Raw genomic sequence first — 22,271 nt, 5'->3', positions numbered from 1 at the left:
CTTGCATATTTGTTCGTTCTTCATTATAAATGCATAGCAATAGTCTTGATCTCAAACTAATAAAAAAGAAAAAGAAAATAGAAAAAGATTCACTTCAACCACAACTAAAGTTGAATGTTTCATTGTACCTCCCACATTAAGATGTATTGAGTTGAATTCAAATGTAAATGTACAAATATGACACATCAATATTGATTATTTTAATGGCTTGTCAGGGTTAGTATCATAAAGTAAAGTGTAAATATATTAATGTGATATTTTAATTCACATTATTAAATTAAAGCTTAAAATGCAACACTTAATGTGTGTGTATGTATATATATATATATATATATATATATATATATATATATATATATATATATATATATATATATATATATATATGACTCAACTATTAAAAAAAGGTTCAAACATTCACTGATGCTCCAGAAGGAAACACGACACATTAAGAGATAGGGGTGAAAACGTTTGGAATTTGAAGATCAAGGTCAATTGTATTTAATCTTTCTTCCAGGAAACATGCAAGTATCTTCTGTTGCTTCTGAAGGGCAGTACTAAATGAAAAACAATGATATTTAAACGAAATAAGAAAAAATTGGACATCTTCAACCAGTTCAAAAGTTTTCACCCCCTGACTCTTAATGCGTCATGTTTCCTTCTGGAGCATCAGTGAATGTTTGAACCTTTTTTAATAGTTATATTTGAGTCCCTCAATTGTCCTCAGTGTGAAAAGACAGATCTCAAAATTATTCAGTCACTGCTGGAAAGGATTCAAATATGCAAAAGATGCATTATTTTTGGCTTCAAAATGCAAATTGGTAAATTTTTGGGTGAACTATCCCTTTAATAACTACTATTAATGAAACTACTATTAGTGAAAAACGCCTTATATTCCGATGTGCCTAATTATTAGGCAGGTTTTCTTTTACAGATAAAATGAGCCAAAAAAGAGATTTAACTTAGACTGAAAAGTCAAGAATTATTAAATGCCCATGAGAAGTATGCAATACTAATACAATACTAGAAATTGCAAAGTTAAAGCATTACCAATGGACAGCGAAATGCTCATTGGGTCAGAAGGGTCAGACAAAAACAGATGGAGAAGAAAAGACATGTTAACTGCAAAAGAATTAAGAATTAAAGGAACACTCCACTTTTTTTGAAAATAGGCTAATTTTCCAGCTCCCCTAGAGTTAAACAGTTGAGTTTTACCGTTTTCGAATCCATTCAGCCGATCTCCGGTTCTGGCGGTACCACTTTTAGCATAGTTCATTGAATCTGATTAGACCGTTAGCATCGCGCTTAAAAATGACCAAAGAGTTTTGATATTTTTCCTATTTAAAACTTGACTCTTCTGTAGTTACATCGTGTACTAAGACCGACGGAAAATAAAAAGTTGTGATTTTCTAGGCTGATATGGCTAGGAACTATACTCTCATTCAGGCGTAAGAATCAAGGAACTTTGCTGCCGTTCCATGGCTGCAGCAGTGCAATGATATTACGCAGCGCCCGTGAGCCCCTGCTTGCACAGGGAACGTGCCTTGCAACCATGGAGACGTTTGTGAGAGACGCTGCGTAATATCATTGCGCCTGCTGCAGCCATGATACGGCAGCAAAGTTCCTTGATTATTATGCCTGAATGAGAGTATAGTTCCTAGCCATATCAGCCTAGAAAATCACAACTTTTTATTTTCTGTCGGTCTTAGTACACGATGTAACTACAGAAGAGTCAAGTTTTAAATAGGAAAAATATCAAAACTCTTTGGTCATTTTTAAGTGCAATGCTAACAGTCTAATTAGATTCAATGAACTATGCTAAGCTATGCTAAAAGTGGTACCGTCAGAACCAGAGATCGGCTGAATGGATTCGAAAACGGTAAAACTCAACTGTTAAACTCTAGGGGAGTTGGAAAATGAGCCTATTTAAAAAAAAAAGTAGAGTGTACCTTTAAGGTGAAGAATTAAATGTGAAACCATCACAAACTCTTTAGTCTCCAGCGCCACCATTTTCCAGAACTGCAACCTACCTGCAGTTTCCAGAAGTGCAAGGTGTCAGGATCTCAAAGACTTAGGTTAGCTTAAGAATCCTAAAAAATGATCCCAACTTAATAAGAATCACAAATGTTGTGAAATACATGAAGATTGTTTTATATATATATACATATATACACACTCACCTAAAGGATTATTAGGAACACCATGTTAATACTGTGTTTGACCCCCTTTCGCCTTCAGAACTGCCTTAATTCTACGTGGCATTGATTCAACAAGGTGCTGAAAGCATTCTTTAGAAATGTTGGCCCATATTGATAGGATAGCATCGTGCAGTTGATGGAAATTTGTGGGATGCACATCCAGGGCACGAAGCTCCCGTTCCACCACATCCCAAAGATGCTCTATTGGGTTGAGATCTGGTGACTGTGGGGGCCATTTTAGTACAGTGAACTTATTGTCATGTTCAAGAAACCAGTTTGAAATGATTCAAGCTTTGTGACATGGTGCATTATCCTGCTGGAAGTAGCCATCAGAAGATGGGTACATGGTGGTCATAAAGGGATGGACATGGTGGCTTCACAAATGCTTTGCTACCTCGGTTGTAACGAGTGGTTATTTCAGTCAAAGTTGCTTTTCTATCAGCTTGAATCAGTCGGCCCATTCTCCTCTGACCTCTAGCATCAACAAGGCATTTTCGCCCACAGGACTGCCACATACTGGATGTTTTTCCCTTTTCACACCATTCTTTGTAAAACCTAGAAATGGTTGTGCGTGAAAATCCCAGTAACTGAACAGATTGTGAAATACTCAGACCGGCCCATCTGGCACCAACAACCATGCCAAGCTCAAAATTGCTTAAATCACCTTTCTTTCCCATTCTGACATTCAGTTTGGAGTTCAGGAGATTGTCTTGACCAGTACCATACCCCTAAATGCATTGAAGCAACTGCCATGTGATTAGTTGATTAGATAATTGCATTAATGAGAAATTGAACTTGTACCACTGTTTGAAGAATTTATCTTGCAGTATCTGGCAGAAAGTTTTGGAAGATCCTTTTTAGTCCATCTCTGCAAGACGGACTTTTCAGGATAGGAGATGAACTAAAAATGAACTTCCAAAATGTACTTGTGGTGAGGAAACATCCTGATTTTAAATGAAGAGAAACTGATATCAAAAAAAAGAAAAAAAAGAAAAAAGGAAGGCCATGAAACGTAGATTGCCAGTTCTTTATATTCCTGTCACACTCATCTGACCCTCCACCCCCTCACTACACCCCTCTCTCGTTCTCTCTCTCCTCCATCTATCTCTCTGACAGGCGTACGGGTGTAATGATATCAGCGGCATCGTAACAGAACACGTCGGGCTGTTAATTTGCGACTGAGCTCGTGATGGAGGGACAAGCAGCTGGGGACCACAGAGTGATGGAATGAGAGGAGAAAGAGAAGGGAAGGGATGAAAGGAAGAGAGGGATTTGAATGTGATTACATGTAATTGTATTTGTGCATTCTGACAAAGTGCTGAATGACTGAATTGAAGGAGTACCAGCCCTCCCCCATTTTATTCAGTATTTTAAATTAATGCACACACATTTGAGCCATTTGAGCTGGATTGGTGACGACCTTTCACAGAAACAATATTTTCCATTCAAAAATGATGATATTTATCTACCCTACTACTACTAAAGGACAGTTCAATGGTTGATAACTATTGTGAGTGCACTCTGCACTTTATCGTCCGCCACTTTAAATGCTCAAGCTCTTTAATGCCAGGTGGATTCTGATGTTTTTATTATTCATCATCTGGACAAAATCATTCACTAAGTCATTCCTCTGTGTTGTTATCAAAATAATGGTGGTATGGACACTATTCTCATAGAATTAGAACAATTATTAAAACCTGATAGTGGTTATAGTTACCATCCTTGGTGTGATCGGGCCTTAACCCTCACAAACACCTGTAGACATGTAACAGTTCTCGGTTAAAAATCAAACCGTACCATCATCACCTGGGTGTTGATAGTGCGTGAGCGCAGGTGAGACCTGAACAGCACGTTTAAACTAAACTAATTTAAGCCTCGCCAATTTAAACATTTAAGACGGGTCTCAGACAGTGCGCAAATATTGAGTTCTCATTCAGGTCTTGCTCTTGAACAAACAAATTCACACAAAAATTATGTCTAACAAACATTAGGTTATGTCTTAAGTGAACGTAAACAGTTGTGAAAGACAGTATTAGTGTACTGGATCTGTACATTATGTCTTAAAGTGAAAGCAGCCTAATATTCCTGCTATCTGTATTTTTAAAGGTGCCCTAGATTCAAAAATTGAATTTACCTCAGCATAGTTGAATAACAAGAGTTCATTACATGGAAATGACATACAGTGTGTCTCAAACTCTATTGTTTCCTCCTTCTTATATAAATCTCATTTGTTTAAATTGCCTCGTTATGTAACAGTCGGGGTGTATGCCCCAAATATTTGCATATGCCAGCCCATGTTCAATGCATTAGACAAGGGCAGGACGTCTGGATGTGCACAGCTGAATCCTCAGACTAGGTAAGCAAGCAAGGACAATAGTGAAAAATGGCAGATGGAGCAATAATAACTGACATGATCCATGATATCATGATATTTTTAGTGATGTTTGTAAATTGTCTTTCTAAATGTTTCGTTAGCATGTTGCTAATGTACTGTTAAATGTGGTTAAAGTTACCATCGTTTCTTACTGTATTCACAGAGACAAGACTGTCGCTATTTTCATTTTTTAAACACTTGCAGTCTGTATAATTAATAAACACAACTTCATTGTTCATCTCTCCAACAGTGTGTAATGTTAGCTTTAGCCACGGAGCACTATCAAACTCATTCAGAATCAAATGTAAACATCCAAATAAACACTGTACTTACACGATTAGACATGTTGCATGATGAACACTTTGTAAAGATCCATTTTGAGGGTTATATTAGCTGTGTGAACTTTGTTTATGGTGTTTAAGACAAGCGCAAGCTCTTGGGGCATGGAGCACGAGATTTAAAGGGGCCACGTACCCTGAATCGGTGCATTTATAATGATAGGCAGTTAAAAAAATTAATTAAAAAAAACTATGTGGTATTTTGAGCTGAAACTTCACAGACACATTGAGGGGACACTTAAGACTTATATTACATCTTTTGAAAACATGTTCTTCGGCACCTTTAATGTTAATCAAACAAAACAAGACAAGAAAATCACTCACTGCTTGACTGAATAGCTTTTTTAACTTTAATAATGATGAATATTTATTAAATTTATGTGAAGATTATATGTTATGCTGTTTTCCATTTGAATACTTCAATTTCTGTACCAGAAAAATACTGTTAGATACCTGAAAATCCTGAAAAATTGTTTTTGTATCTTTGCTCTATTGTATTTATTTGTGCTGTTGCTTGTAGTTTGATTATTTGTTCTTATTTTCTTTATTTTTATTTCAAGTCTCAATTTATTTATAAAGCACAATTAAAAACAACTACAGTTGACCAATGTGCTGTACAATGATACATGAACATGTATACAAACCAACAAACATCAGACAAAAAACAACATCATAAGTCATAGTCAAAGGCCTTAGTGAAATAATACGTTTTTAACTTTGATTTGAAAATATGCAATGTTGGTGCAGTTCTAATGTGGATCGGTAACGTGTTCCAAAGTTTAGGTGCGGCTATGGCAAAAGCTCGATCACCCCTAGATTTTAATCTAGACTTTGGAACCGTTAACAGACTCTGGTTGGTGGACCTAAGAGTTCTTTCTGGACGATATTCATATAACAGATCTGAGAAATAAAGGGGAGCGAGGCCATTTAAACATTTAAAAACAAGCAAAAGCACTTTGAAGTCAATTCTAAAGCGTACTGGGAGCCAATGTAACGACATTAACACAGGAGTAATATGTTCGTGTTTTCGAACACCGGTTAAAAGACGTGCAGCCGCATTTTGGACCATTTGTAGTCTAGAAATTAAGGAACTGTTTATTCCCAAATATAGGGAATTACAATAGTCAATCCTAGAGGAAATAAAAGCATGAATTGCAATTTCAAAGTGCTTAAAAGAAAGAAAGGTCTTTACTTTAGCCAACATTCTTAAGTGGTAAAAACTAGATTTAACAACTGAATTTATTTGTCTATCAAATTTAATTGCACTGTCAAAAAAGACACCCAAGTTTTTTACACCTGATTTTACTGAACAGGATAAAACACCAGACTTTCCATGAGAAATGTTTGGGACTTCAGAAGATCCAAACACAATGATCTCCGTTTTACTCTCGTTTAGATCTAAGAAATTCAAAGACATCCAGGCTTTGACGTCAGAAAGGCAAGCACTAAGGGAGTCAACACCATTTCTATGCTTCAAAGGCAAGTAAAGTTGAGTATCATCTGCATAGCAGTGATAGTACAAGCCATGCTTTGCAAAAATAGAGGCTAAAGGAAGCATATATAATGAAAACAATAAAGGGGCCAAAATAGAGCCTTGGGGGACCCCACAGGTCAGGGGGACTGCTCCAGAATAATAACGACCAATATTGATTGAAAAGCTTCTATTTTTAAGATATGACTGAAACCAACTTAATGCAGTTCCTCTAATGCCCACAACTTGTTCTAAACGAGCAAGCAAGACCTCATGGTCCACTGTATCAAATGCTGCACTTAAATCTAATAATACCAGCACAACAGAGTCACCTGAGTCAGTGGCCACTAAAATATAATTTAAAACTTTTACAAGTGCTGTCTCTGTAGAATGAAACTTTCTAAAACCTGATTGAAAAACATCAAAAATCTTATTGTCATTCAAAAATATCTGCAGCTGATGAAAAACCACTTTCTCCAAACTTTTGGAGAAAAAAGAAATATTAGAGATGGGCCTGAAATTAGATAAAACTGATGGATCCAAATTTGGACTTTTTAAAAGAGGTTTAACAATTGCATGCTTCAAACAGTCAGGCACAATTCCTGATTCCAGGCATTTATTAATAAAAACCAGAAAAACAGGGCCAACTACATCAAAAACCTCTTTGAAAAGACGAGGAGACATGATATCACAGGGAGACCCACATGGTTTTAGCTGATTAACAGTCTCATGTAAAAAAGAAAAGGAAACAGTACTGAACTGGCTAAAGGTAGCACTGGGATTTGAACAAACAGCAGGATCATAAGTAGCAGGCCTGATGATTTGCCTTTATTTTTATTTGACAGTAGTCCTTTTTTCCCTGAACATAGCATATACTGAACTGTACCGAAACTGTGACCATGAGTAATTTGAACCCTTACACCCCTAGTAGACATTATTCAGTTTAAAGTTGCAGTATGTAATATTGAGGGCTAGCTGTTGAAATGTGTACTCTACTCCAACTTCAAAATACTGGAGAGAGTCGATTTCCCTGCCCCCTAACACTCAACGCTCACACGGGTTGCCAGATTGAGGACACGCAACAGGAACGAGCACAATTGACAATGGAAAGTGATGAGTCTTACACTGTAAGTTGACTGGCTAATGTACACATTAGCAATTGTTTCATTGCCGATGCCATGAGATGTTGTCAGCCTATATTTAAGTGCCATTATTCTAAAGTTATTAACTTTCTATGAAATGTCTCTCCCCCCAGAAGAAAAAAAAAACAAAACAAAAAACTTTCCTGTCCTGTCAGATGTTATACTGTGCTCATAGTTCACACTCTTCAATTGCTGTATACTGTATCACTTTACTATATATTGAAAGCAAAAGTAAAAGCAGTCAACGTCATAGTTATGTTGTCAATTAGTAAGTTATGAAATGTCCAAATTACCAATAAACTACGAATTACTTTTATTCATCAGTGTTAGTGATATTGTTACAGTTTCTGTGTATGTTAATTAAAGTGGGATGGTAATTGTATGTGTGGCAACCATTTTTGAGAAGTAAACTTGCTTGGTTCAAATTGCTAATAATTTGGAGCGTGGCTTAATGACCTCGGGAAACTGTGGGTCCCATGGCCAAACTATTTATGAGCCCAATTTATGAGCTTTTCAAATAGAGAGGACCACTTTAAATGTCAGTTTTCTGCATTTTTCACTATATTTCTTAAGACATTTTCACAAAATTTGGCCTTCACAAATATACCAAATCTGTTTTTATCTTAATGGGGGACTTTCCATTGCCTTCTATTGTGTTTATATTAAGCTAACGAGACCATCTATCCCTTAACCCCAAATTTAACCCCCATTAAATTAAGAATTTAATATGTTTATTGTTTATATGGCTTCCTCTTAAGAATCATTGGCTCTTTTTTCCATATTTTATTATTGTAAATCTGATCCAAAAACAACAACTAATCAGTAATGTTTAGGTGAGCATAAACATGGTTAAATAGTGAACGAGGACAAGTTGTACAGCAGACTATAGACATATCTTCTGCTTAAATGTAAAGTGAATTACAAGTACATTAATCTTGAATCCCAATACTGGATGAGTGGGTAGGTGGATGGATGGATGGATGGATGGATGGATGGATGGATGGATGGATGGATGGATGGATGGATGGATGGATGGATGGATGGATGGATGGATGGATGGATGGATGGATGGATGGGTTTGTTTGAGGTCCTCAAAAGTGTGTTTTAAAAGGTTTTAATGCATTTGTGACAACTTTTTTTAATATATATATATATATATATATATATATATATATATATATATATATATATATATATATATGCTAGCCACAAGAGTACTATATTCTGTAAAGCTAAAAACCAACAACAACAAAACAAGTTGAAGCAAAACGGATAAAATGGAACAGAAATGAATCAAATTTGCCCCTTACACATACCACACAAGCGTGCACAAACACACACTTTTTCCACTCGTCATGTGAAAGACTGCAGGCTCCGTCACATAATCCGAAGAGGTCTGATTGGGGCTTAAACCCACATACTGCCGAGCAGCGCGGCAGCCGAAAGGTCATGTTCTTCACCTGCAGGTCTGTCTACACCTAGTATCAGAGATCATGCATTTGGAAAGTACATGAATTTCAGGAACTTTATGGTCACAAATGAGCTCTTTAAAGCCTCCTTCAGAGGAGCTCGTAAACTCTGCAGTTCCTGTCTGAAGGGTCTTAAATCAGACAGTACACCAGCTGTGGCCTGAATCTCCTCCTGATAACATGCATGTCAACTGCACAACTTGAGTTTCCACAGGTGCACACACAGGTGTACCTACATGTCAAAGAACCTACGGTACTATACACTAACGCTCAAAAGTTTGGGGTCAGCAAGGTTTGTTTTTTAATTCTTTTATTCAGTAAAAGGTTAGTTCACCCAAAAATGAAAATTCTGTCATTAATTACTCACCCTCATGTAGTTCCACACCAGTAATCTTCGAAACACAAATTAAGATATTTTTGATAAAAATCTGATCGCTCAGTGAAGCCTCCTTAACACTTTCATTGCCCAAAACACTACTAAAAACATATTTAAAACAGTTCATGTGACTGCAGAGATTCAACCTTAATGTTATGATGCGACAAGAATACTTTTTGTGCGCCAAAAAACAAAATAACAACTTTATTCAATAATATCAAGTGATGGGCAATTTCAAAACACTGCTTCATGAATCTTTACAAATCAGTAGTTCGGAGCGTGTATTAAACTACCAAAATCACGCCCCCCAGTGGTGAACCATTGAAATTTCGAATTATGTATTGAAGCCTCCTTTACTGAAATCATGTGACTTTGGCAGTTTGATAGTTAACATAGTTATCCAATATTACACGAAGAGCGCAATTTTTATCCAAATACAAGCATAATTACAAATGTGATATTAATTTTATACAACGTACATTTTAATAAGCAATCTTAAGTGACTTACATTTTAAACACCAAATCGCTCGTTTCACTTGTTTTCGCTAACAAAAATAGTTCCAAAGTCCACAGAATTGTTTTGCATCTCTGAGCAACACTTCCTGAATGAATCAGCTGTTTGAATGAATCGGTTGAATCTCAATGACTCACTCACCTCCTTGTAGGTTTAATTTCACATTTAAAGTGTCTTTTCATTGTATAAATAATTTCAAATAACAGTATTTAACGTTTTATATTTTTAACATTTCAAAAACAGTATTTATTCATCTGTAACTGCTCTTGACTGATTAACTTTAATAAAGTTTAATCAATCATTATATAGTTATATATTAGATTACAATTTCTGTACCTGAAAATCTCCTGTTTAAGCCTACATAAAAACCTGAAAAGCACTGTTTATTTCATATATGTTTATTCTGTTGTATTTATTTGTGCTATTACTTTTTTTTATTACTAACTGTTTACTTGTCTAACAATATTTAAAATTTAAGTGAGTTAATCTAGTAGCTTTTGGTGTAATAACTTTATTTATTAATGTATCAAAAACAACAAAAACAATTAACTATGCCCATTTTCTTTTATTTTACTTTATTTTTTTTATTGAGGGGCCAGTGAACGCCAGTGACGCTAAGGATTTGCCCTGAAAATGATCAAAAGTGACAGTTAAGACATCTGCATTGTTACAAAAAAAAATTAAAATAAATGCTGCTCTTTTGAACTTTCTATTAATTAAAAATCATGAAAAATCATTGAGAAAAAAGTTGTTAAATTATGAGAACAAATTCGTAATTTAACGAATTTGTTCTCATAATTTAACAACTTTTTTCTCATAATTTAATGAGTTTATTCTCAACATTTTATCTCGACTTTTTTCTTGAAATTTAATAATTTTTTTCTCGTAATTTAAAAAATTTGTTCTCGTAATTTAACGGCTTTTTTCTCAGAATTTAATGAGTTTATTCTCAACATTTTATCTCGACTTTTTTCTAGAAATTTAACGTGTTTTTTCTCGTAATTTAACGAGTTTATTCTCAACATTTTATCTCGACTTTTTTCTCTCAATTTAAAGAGTTTTTTCTCGTAATTTAACGAGTTTATTCTCAACATTTTATCTCGACTTTTTTCTCGAAATTTAACAACTTTAAACTTGAGATAGTATTATTTTTTTATTATTGCTTGGCCCTAATCCTCTTCCGTAATCCTGTGACACTGAAAACCTGCTGAAAATTCTATTCAGCCATCACAGGAATAAATTACTTTTTAAAACATATTAAAAGAGAAAACTGTTATTCTAGATTGCTGTTTAACTGTATTTGTTAGCCTTGGTGAGCATAAAAGACTTCTTTCAAAAACATTTGAAAATCCCAAGAGTATAATGAAAAGAGAAACAGGATCATAACATAAAAACTGCCAGTCTGTGTGTGAGGGAGAGATACAGACATAGAGAGAAATGTCTCTGGGATCAAAGGTCTGTGTCACAGTAGGTCTTTCCTCAACATGATTTGCATGTCAACATGAAACGGCCAATAAGGATGCGCGACAGAGCAGCTGTCCTTGTCGCAAATGACATCATCAGAGGTGACCTTCAACAGGAAATTGTTTTCATGGATGACTCAGTATAATTGAAAATATTCTTTCAATATATCAGCACTTGAATTGCTCAGTTGCTATTCACACACAGGACTATAATAAATATATTCAGCTAAGAAAACATTGTCGATTAAATCTGCGGTGATTCAGACAAAGTGTGAACTTGTGAACAAGTCGCAAATTAAACAATGTGATCTGATAAAAGAGATTTATTATCTTCTATGCTGCGGTTTGATTCAATTTAGTTGTCTTTAACACAGACACGTGAATCTTCTGGCCTGAAACTAGAATTTAATTGTCTTTTTCTTCCACTTCTGTTTAGCTTTATATCTAAATGTGACCAAATGTTTACAACATGTGTGTCTGTGTCTGGCACGTTCAGAAATGGTGCCTACAGCGAAAAAGCCACTCCTTATGAATTCATAAACACTGAGAATCTCCTCATCCTTACAGAGAATCCAGCACCCAACATACACACACACACACACACACACACACACACACACACACACACACACCGAGAGCCATACTTAACCTCCTAAAACAGACTCATAACAGCTCATTATGCTCTAACATACTTTTAGCAGTGATTCTAAGAAGACAAAACAAACTCTCTTAGAGACAAACCTTTCAACACATGAAGAAACCAATTCAATCATACACATACCTGACGACAGATGCAACTACACAGACAGTCAAATATGAGGAGGGGTGTATGAAAGGATTACAAGATTTACATGACCTAAGGATAGAAAGATAATGGGTGGATGAAAGATAGACAGAAAGACAGAACTAAAATATAGAATAGACAGACAAGATAGATAGATAGATAGAATGACAGACAGACGTGATAGATAGATAGATAGATAGATAGATAGATAGATAGATAGATAGATAGATAGATAGATAGATAGATAGATAGATAGATAGATAGATAGATAGATAGATAGATAGATAGAACGACGGATAGAACGACAGACGTGATAGATGGAGAGATAGATAGATAGATAGATAGATAGATAGATAGATAGATAGATAGATAGATAGATAGATAGATAGATAGATAGATAGATAGATAGATAGATAGATAGATAGATAGATAGATAGATAGATAGATAGAACAACAGATAGAACGACAGACCAACAGACAGTACAACAGACAGTAGGATAGATAGATAGATAGATAGATAGATAGATAGATAGATAGATAGATAGATAGATAGATAGATAGATAGATAGATAGATAGATAGATAGATAGATAGATAGATAGATAGATAGAACAACAGATAGAAAGACAGACCAACAGACAGTACAACAGACAGTATGATAGATAGATAGATAGATAGATAGATAGATAGATAGATAGATAGATAGATAGATAGATAGATAGATAGATAGATAGATAGATAGATAGATAGATAGATAGATACCACTCTTTACTGCCAGTTTTGTCTTTATATATATATATATATATATATATATATATATATATATATATTTTTTTTTTTTTTTTTTTTTTTTTTTACAAAGCTATTAAACTAAACTAGAAAAATGTGAGAGAAATGAAATCAATGTAGAAATGACAACAGCCCCTGAGATTTATGATTTAAGAGACTTAGCCCCAGGTTGCTGTAAATTGATCTTGTTTCCAGTTAGTAAGGAACGAAAACTGGAAACAAATGTCTGCATCTTTGACAGCACGTATGATTCAGAGAGGCTGTTTTATTATGTTTATAATAAATATTGTCACATTTTGCACTGTTAATGCCTTTAGTCTTTTAAATCTTACATCAATAGCTGCACACACACACACACACACACACACCCTGGGTATAATCCACTATCGCTGCTTACTGTGCCAAGCATAATTCATGCTGGGAAACACACACTGACCAGATCTCCTCCCTGTGCCACAGCACTTGGGAAATAATCACAGTTCAAGCATTCTCACCACAAACACACTACATGATGTGTGTGTGAGAGAGTGTTTGTACACACACAGGATTCCTGGAGGTAAGCTGGCAGAGACATGCTATAAACCCCACAATTGGCACTTATGAACTCCAGAATGACAGAGACACTGACTTTTTTCAGCTTTAAGTACCAAAGTACCAACTGCACAAAAACCCACAAAGAGAGAGAGAGATTCTATATATATTGCTTCGGGTTTTAACATTCAATTTCAACAAATGATTCTAGAGATTATTAAATCTTTGAAAAGCGCTACTCTGCCTGTTCTCGTCTACTTTATTTGTTCTGCTTTCCCAACAATAAAATTAAGCAGCTGCGACATTTGGCCAAGATCACGATTAGGGTGCCAGGCCTACCCAAACCATCTGCTGACCTTTTTTATTTTTATTTATTTTATTTATTTATTAGGCTATGTCATGAAATTCCCTGGTCATGTTTTACATATTTAACATTCTAAATAAATATATAAATATTGCTTTTATATTAAATATTAATATAAATTCAAGAAAATCAAGTGCATTTTTTGCATTATGACATTATTTTAATTAATTTAATACTAACTGAAATACTCATCTCTAGTAAGTATAATGTAAACCACAATACGGTACTATTATTGCAATGCCTGTATTTTTTTTTTCTTTTTTTTTTTTAGGTCAGAGATTGATTTTTTAATCACCGTATCACAATAATGACATTTTAATTTCTTTATAGCAATGAGAATTTAGGGGGAAAAAATGCACTTGAATGAAAATAATGTCACAATGCAAAAAAGCAGGCTTTCATTTGTCTTAATGCAAAATATGTCTTTTTTATTCTTTGTGAGAATCCCCTATCCAAAACAGCAAAACACACGCATATAATGCATGTAATTGAATAAAGCATGCCTTTATGTGATTGAGAAGTTGTTTGTCTCTTACAGACAGAACTAATCAAAATAAATCACACCCACACACACCAATCTACACAAAAAGCAAAAACACTGATTAAAACGCCTACACACAGGGAGAGAAAAGGATAGGATTATGAAGCTAGAGAAAGATAGAGGGAGAGAATTATATACATAATATATATATATATATATATATATATATATATATATATATATATATATATATATATATATATATATATATATATATATATATATATATACAGACAGTATACACATTATTGTAAGAAAAGTGTGAGTGTATTGCTGTCAAAACATTTGGTAGTAGGCCTCGATCTCTGTCTCTCCAAACACAATCACTCAGGTAAACAGTGTGAATAACATCCGCACTCACAGTATTCAGCAGGCTTGTGTGTAAGTGAGAAATCCACACTTGTACTATACACACACACACCATCTGTCTAATGCCACTAGGAGGTTTTATCAGTGCTGCTCTGAGATATCAAGCCCAGGTTTGTTAGGCAAACAAACTACACTCTTAGAAAAAAGGGTTCAGTTGGGTTCTATAGAGAATCCTAGGGTTCTTGACTTACTTTTAAAGAACACTTTATGCCAAAAAGGTTCTATAGGATAAATATCATACAGTTTTTGACAATGGCTAGGACACATTTCTCAGTGTTTTCAAAGGTCACTTTCAAAACTCTTCACACAGCAGTTAATTTCACATTTAAAATGCACTAAAACTACCAAAACACTTCAGTCTCAAATCAAGTCATCCTTCCGTAACGCTAGCAAAAGTTGTAATCTAACAAACACACTTTATCATTCATAAAACACTGACCTAAAAACACTAACATCAGATAGCATTTTTCTTTTGTAAAATGCCTTTAGAAATCAAGAATGACACTCTCTAATGCTTTCAACATGGTATTACTGTAGAAATGTAGCAAATTGCTGTCTTATTCATTTTTGTATTATATTACGTTTTGAACTTTAGTTTTGAAAAGAGTATGCAAACATGCAAATTGGCCTGTAGATATATAGAGTTTTGGCTGTGTTTGTGTAGAAGTGAGAATATATTTATGTAATTTGAAAAATGTAGTCACTGAATGCATTTTGTGCCAAAGCAATGAAAAATAATCCACAGTTTAACCCAGATAGACTGCTGTTGTGCTCAGCGTTTGAAGAGTTTTGAAAAACTGACCCAAGTATTGAGAAATGCATCCTAGTGATTGTAAAAAAAAAAGAAAAACTAGATGATTGCGTAATATTTTAATGCTTAACTGGTTATTTCAGTTTTGTTCTACTGTAGTGATTAAGTATGTTGAATTCATCAAAAAAAAAAAAAAATGCATTAAAACAAATTACAACAATTAATTAAAGCTGCAAGCAGCGATGAAAGGGCCCTCGCACCCGGGCTCACCGCCACCCGTTGGCCTTAGGAAAACAGCGAACAGTGGGCGACATGCATGTGAGCAAGTAAATACAGGAGAATAATGGCAAAATCATGTAAAAGTGCCACATTTCCTGCTGCCAACAGGTGGCGCTATAGCTAACTGAATATTGTCATATAGATGTCTTTAGGCCAGGACTCTTATCACTCATGTGAAGTTTGGAGCAGATCAGACATAGTATGCCTGAGTAACAACAGCTTCCTCTTTCATGGCGAAACATCAGACTTTGTCAGGCCGCCACAGCGACCTGACAGCGAAAACTCAAGATCTTTGATATTTAACATCTCAAAGGCCTTAAGATTAGACTGGCCATATATAATGTGCTTCTGGTTTAATCTCTATGAGGAGTTGATCACAGTGTAAAACATGTAATTTCCTGTTGCCCCCAGGTGGCGCTATGACTGTAACTGAATATTGTCATATAAATGTCTTCAGGTCAGGACTCTAATAAAACATTTGAAGTTTGGGGCAGATCAGACATTTTATGCCCGAGTTACAACATCTTCCTGTTTCATGGCGAAACATCGAACTTTGCCAGGCCGCCATGGACACGCCCCTCAGCGAAAACTCTAGATCTTCGCAATTTAACGTCTCAAAGGCCTTTAGATTAGACTGACCAAATATGATGTTGATCTGATTAAAGCTCTAGGAGGAGTTCGTTAAAGTACAACGTCTGGAAATGGCAAAAACTGCACAAATTTTGCAAAGAAAATTCAAAATATCTCACTTCCTGTTGGGTTTACAAACTTTGCACCCAGGGGCTTTTTTGTAGGTATTGGGCTGTTACATCTGTCTACTGAATTTCATAACTGTACGTGAAACGTAGCACGAAGGGCGCTTAATTGAAATTTTGTAGGTGCCGCTATCGAGCCATTTTACCACACCTAATTCTGAAACCCATATCAGATGTAAATTTTCACCACTTCTGACGCTTGTGCAACATTTTATGAGTTTTTGATAATGTTTAGGCCCTCAAAAATGCGATTCATTTTGGAGAAGAAGAATAATTGGCTGAGCAATTCCAGTAGGGTCCTCACACCATCGGTGCTCGGGCCCTAATAATTAACAATTAAAATCCAATTAAATTTTAATTAAATCAATTAAATCCATAACATGATCCCATTATGGGAACCCATAAAAGGTTCTAAATATGAAGTGCCTGACAAAACCCTTTAAGGTTAGAACATTTTTTTCAAAGACTGGTATATTTCTTCATCAAACAATTCTTCTCAACCTCATAAACTGTATAATGGAAAGAGCTCCCAGACAGTAACTTACCATCAAAGCTCTTGTACTGGCCGTTGAGAGAGACCTGTAACGTGCGTCCAGACTCCTTCACCTGCGTCTCAAACTCTTGTTTGCTCAGGTTCAGGAGGTTCTCCTCCATTCCAGACGTGCAGCAGGTGTAACCCTGAGGACACACCCGCAGGTGCTCACCTGAGAGAGACAATTAACAACATTATCAGGACGTCACTATATGCATTTCACTTTCTCCATCCATCCATCCATCCATCCATCCATCCATCCATCCATCCATCCATCCATCCATCCATCCATCCATCCACCACAGGTTATTGGGGGCCTGTAGTGAGTATGCTGTGATTTTTCCTTTTTTCGCTCCCAGCCTTATACTCCTGTCCCAGAGTAACACCCCATAAGCACCACCACACTCACTAATGCATAGTATGCATCTGATCTAAGCTACATGTAATTGAGAGAATTCTGAAACAATGCAACATGTCAATTTATTATAAGCAACACAAGACTTTAACAGCCAATGACATTTACAGCTGGAGAGACTGGACTGATGTTCTACTGTTTAGTGTCAATCACCATCTAACTTAGCCAGTTAAGATGTACATTTAGCTTTAGATGTTATATGAATATGGTCCCTGGATCATAGGTTTTATAAGCTGGCAATTTTCAATACACATTTAAGAGTGCAATTTAAAACCATTATTAATAATAATGGAAAGATGAGGCTTATCAATATGTCACAATATCACCCTTGGACTCTGTTTTGCACCGTTTCCTGCTAGTCTGTCATCATAGTTATGCATTTTGATTCACAAGCTTGCAATTCGAGTCCATATCAGTTACTTTGGATATACTGTATATCAGGTAGGCTACAGTACATGGCAAATTTTCTCAAGAAAATAATTTCCCAGGCCCACGGGGCTCCACAGAAATACGTGCTTTGTGTGGTGGGTAAACACGCTACTGGTCGTGTGTTTATTAGTCATGTTTAATCAGAGCGTTTCAATCTTCTGTTTATTCAGCTACAGTGATATGATGCATGTTATCTTCTTCTGTGGCTGGGCATGTTTAGAGTTTCTGCGCAAGAGCGCCCTCTGGCTTTCAGATGGAGAAGCACTTACTACTGATCACAGAGCTGATTTAACTGAGATAAATAGTGCAGCCCTAATATGTGTACGTGTGTGTATTTACACAGTATCTCACAGAAGTGAGTACACCCCTCACATTTTTGTAAATATTTTATTATATCTTTTCATGTGACAAAACTGAAGAAATGACACTTGACCCCTTAAAATAACTCAACACACAGCCATTAATGTCTAAACCACTGGCCACAAAAGTGAGTACACTCCTAAGTGAAAATGTCCAAATTGGGCCAAAGTGTCAATATTTTGTGTGGCCACCATTATTTTCCCGCACTGCCTTAACCCTCTTGGGCATGGAGTTCACCAGAGCTTCATAGGTTGCCAATGGAGTCCTCTTCCACTCCTCCATGACGACATCACGGAGCTGGTGGATGTTAGAGACCTTGCGCTCCTCCACCTTCCGTTTGAGGGGACAGCACTGACAGGCTGACCCCCACCCCTTCAACCTCTGCAGCAATGCTGACAGCACTCATACATCTATTACCCAAACACAACCTCTGGATATGGAACCTCTGGAACTTCTTTGGTCGACCATGGCGAGGCCTGTTCTGAGTGAAACCTGTCCTGTTAAACCGCTGTATGGTCTTGGCCACCGTGCTGCAATTCGGTTTCAGGGTCTTGGCAATCTTCTTATAGCCTACGCCATCTTTATGTAGAGCAACAATTCTTTTTTTCAGATCCTCAGAGAGTTCTTTGCCACGAGGTGCCATGTTGAACTTCCAGTGACCAGTATGAGAGAGTGAGAGCAATAACACCAAATTAAACACACCTGCTCCCCATTCACACCTGAGACCTTGTAACACTAATGAGTCACATGACACCGGGGAGAGAAAATGGCTAATTGGGCCCAATTTGGACATTTTTACTGAAGGGTGTACTCATCTCTGTGGCCAGCGGTTTAGACATTAATGGCTGTGTTTTGAGTTATTTTGAGGGGACAGCAAATTTATACTTTTATACAAGCTGTACACTCACTACTTTACATTGTAGCAAAGTGTCATTTCTTCAGTGTTGTCACATGAAAAGACATAATAAAATATTTACAAAAATGCGAAGGGAGTACTCACTGCTGTGAGATACTATATATTATATATATATACAGCTCTGGAAAAAATTTAGAGACCACTCCAAGTTCAGAAATCAATTTTAAGTGGTCTCTTAATTTTTTCCAGAGCTGTATATATATATATATATATATATATATATATATATATATATATATATATATATATATATATATAAATCTACCCATCACAGAAAACCTTTTGCATTTTTACATTTAAAAAAACAAAACAAACATCATTCATCCATCTGTTTTCTTCATGGGGACCAAAAAATGTCCCCACAAGACGAGATTTCTAGTATTATGTGGTACATTTTATATATATATGAGTTGAGTGTTTTTCTAGTAAATATTTTCAAACTGCATGTTACAAACAATAAATCTCTTGAGAAATAAATATTTCAAAATGTGTATACAAATGCAAGCAGACCCCCAGTGGTGAATCTCTGAATGTGTCATTGACTGACAGCTGAACATCACAGCACAGTTATATAACGGAGTACAAATGATTTTTATGATGGGGGGGAGGGGGGAAAGGAGGGGGCTGAACAGTAATTGAAAGTTTCCACTCAATCGACTGGTGTTCACCCCTGTGTTTGGTCAAATATTGTACTACAGAAGTGATGACACGTCAGTCGTTATTAAAGGACCCTCTCTCTCTCTCTCTCTCTCTCTCTCTCTCTCTCTGTCCTTTCCAGTTTTCAATTTGTGATGTTCTTTCCTAGCATGACAAATGCATTTTTATAACAGTTTGCAGCCTAATTACATACAAAAAGAATAGTGCAAAATAAATGTAATAATAATAATAATAATTATTATTATTATTATTTAATGATAATGGCTATTTAATGGTTATAGCTATTTAATGATACAAAACAAATTCTTGAAAAATAAATTATTATATCCCTCTCTCATGTATCAGTCAGAGTATTCTGTATTAGTATTCTGTCATTTATAATTTTATCAAATAGAAATCCACATCATTCTTATATATTGCCATCTTGGGCCATAGTGATGTGTGTATTTGTGTGTCAGTGTAGTGTGTCTATCTTGTGTGGTGTGTCAGTGTCAAATAAAGCAAGTGTCTACCTGTGACTTATGTGTCTGAGCACATGTGTGTTTGTCAGTGGGTGAGAGTACACACTGTCAGAGACAGGATTCTTTTTCTAAAGAGCTGGGCTGTCAGCCATTTCTATCCTGGGCCTATTCTCCAATCCAAGGACAGAGGAAGAGAGGGAGAGACTCCAGCAGCACAGTTCATTTCCCACTCTCATATATAAAAGCACACTGAAAACAGATGGAATTTAATGCACTCTTATCTGAGCTTAATGCTACTGCTCAAGAAGGTTTACAGGCCCTTGAACAGCATAACACTTGATTAAACCCTCACAACCAATGTGTTTGGCCTCCAACATCCAGTGCAACACAATGAAAACAGAAACCAAGGTAACGGACAAAATGTGCTGCTGTGAACATGGCTGGTTAGAAAAAATGAGATAAATATGGAAAGGATGTGATTCATTGTCATTTATTTTGTGAGGCTTTGGGTTCAGTAGTCAGAAAGAGGATTCAGATTCTCATTTTTTCCATAGAAGGAAAAAAAAAAAAAAAAAGGTATTCGATCACAGAAAATATTTCTTTTATGAATTGATACACTATATTTATCCACTATAAACTCAGACTGAGCTAATCATTATCATTTACCCTTTAATATTTTATAAAGATGCACCGATATATCGGCCAATAATCGGTATCAGCCGATAAAAGCAAATTTTCACACTATCCGAAATTGTAGTGTGTGTACAGAGGAAATGGTAAGAAACCAGTTTAATGATCAATATTAATAGTAATTAAATGAAATAATAACATTCAGAAAGTTAAGAAATATTAATTTAATCTTCAGATTTTAGTTCATGTGTGTTCATATTAATCTGAGTAATGTGTTTGTTTATATGTGTTATTGATTATAACTATAACTGACCAGTTACTCTGAAACAAGTTGATGAAATGGATTTCTTTTTAAAATTTTGCATTTCTTTTTAAAATATAATAATTAAAAATATAATGATTAATAATTAATTATAATGAAATTGTCATTCATTTAAAGGAAGGTATAAAAGGCAGAACCCCAAATTGGTATCGTTATCGGAAGATATTACTCTGAATGGTTATCGGTAGCGAAATTTAGTATAGTTATGTAAGCAATAAGGTAGGAGAAGCTGTGCTGTGTCGTGAATAAGTCACTGTCACACCACGGTCTGTCCAGCAGAGGGAAACAGAGAGCACAAGACCTTCCACAACTTTCTCCTGATTTCCTGTTCATTATTAGCTCAATGATATCACCTGTGCCTGGCTTGTTAGTGTGTGTGTGTGGGCATATATAAGACCTGCATTTTTGTTCAGACAGATTTTTTGGCCCATATTTGGATTAATTTGAAAGACATTTTACTCAGATATTTGACCTGCTTGTTTGGAAACTTTGCTTTATGTTTTTGGGAATTTTGATTTATTCACGATACAGCAACCTTGAGTACCTTATTGCTTTTATAAAACGGTTACCACACAATACAAATATTAAAGCCAACTTTCACTAAAAGCCTTCCTTCCGCTGGAAAAAATAGTCCCTGACTGTGAACAGCAACAGAAGTTACATCATTACGCCATTAGATGGCAGCAAAGACTGTCTTTATGAGTGTGTCAGTCAGTAGCGAAGACTTTTATATTGAAAAGACTGAATTGTTGTGAACACGGAACAAGACGCAACTGACAAATGCTGTCAGTCATGGGAAAACCCCTTAACTGTTAAAAGGACAAGATAATACAGCTGACATTTAAACAGATTTTTTATTATGAACATAGGACTGACCTGAAGGAAAATGCTAAATATCAATGTAGGTAATAAACTTTTCTCACAATATTCTTCTACATAATACAGTAAGCTTCAATGAAGACTATCAACTGAGAACAAACAGTTTACGTTGCTAAGAGTGTTGTGTAGTGATACACAGAATCGTTGGGTGCAGTGGTTTTAT

The 22,271-nt window shown here is 35.6% G+C and overlaps 1 protein-coding gene across 1 annotated transcript in view; it reads right to left on the bottom strand.

Moving 5' to 3' along the window:
* The window catches only part of gpc1b (glypican 1b), a 109,349-nt gene that overhangs the window by 37,556 nt on the left and 49,522 nt on the right, over positions 1-22,271 (bottom strand). The window contains exon 2 of the mRNA XM_067363519.1: positions 17,053-17,211. Within this exon, the coding sequence (XP_067219620.1) occupies positions 17,053-17,211 (159 nt within the window). The remainder of the gene's footprint in view (positions 1-17,052; positions 17,212-22,271) is intronic.

This window comes from Chanodichthys erythropterus, chromosome 16 (assembly GCF_024489055.1).
Source record: "Chanodichthys erythropterus isolate Z2021 chromosome 16, ASM2448905v1, whole genome shotgun sequence".
In the NCBI taxonomy this organism is placed as follows: Eukaryota; Metazoa; Chordata; class Actinopteri; order Cypriniformes; family Xenocyprididae; genus Chanodichthys; species Chanodichthys erythropterus.
The sequence above is the reverse complement of the archived record's forward strand: the minus strand, read 5'-3'. Positions and strand labels throughout refer to the sequence as shown.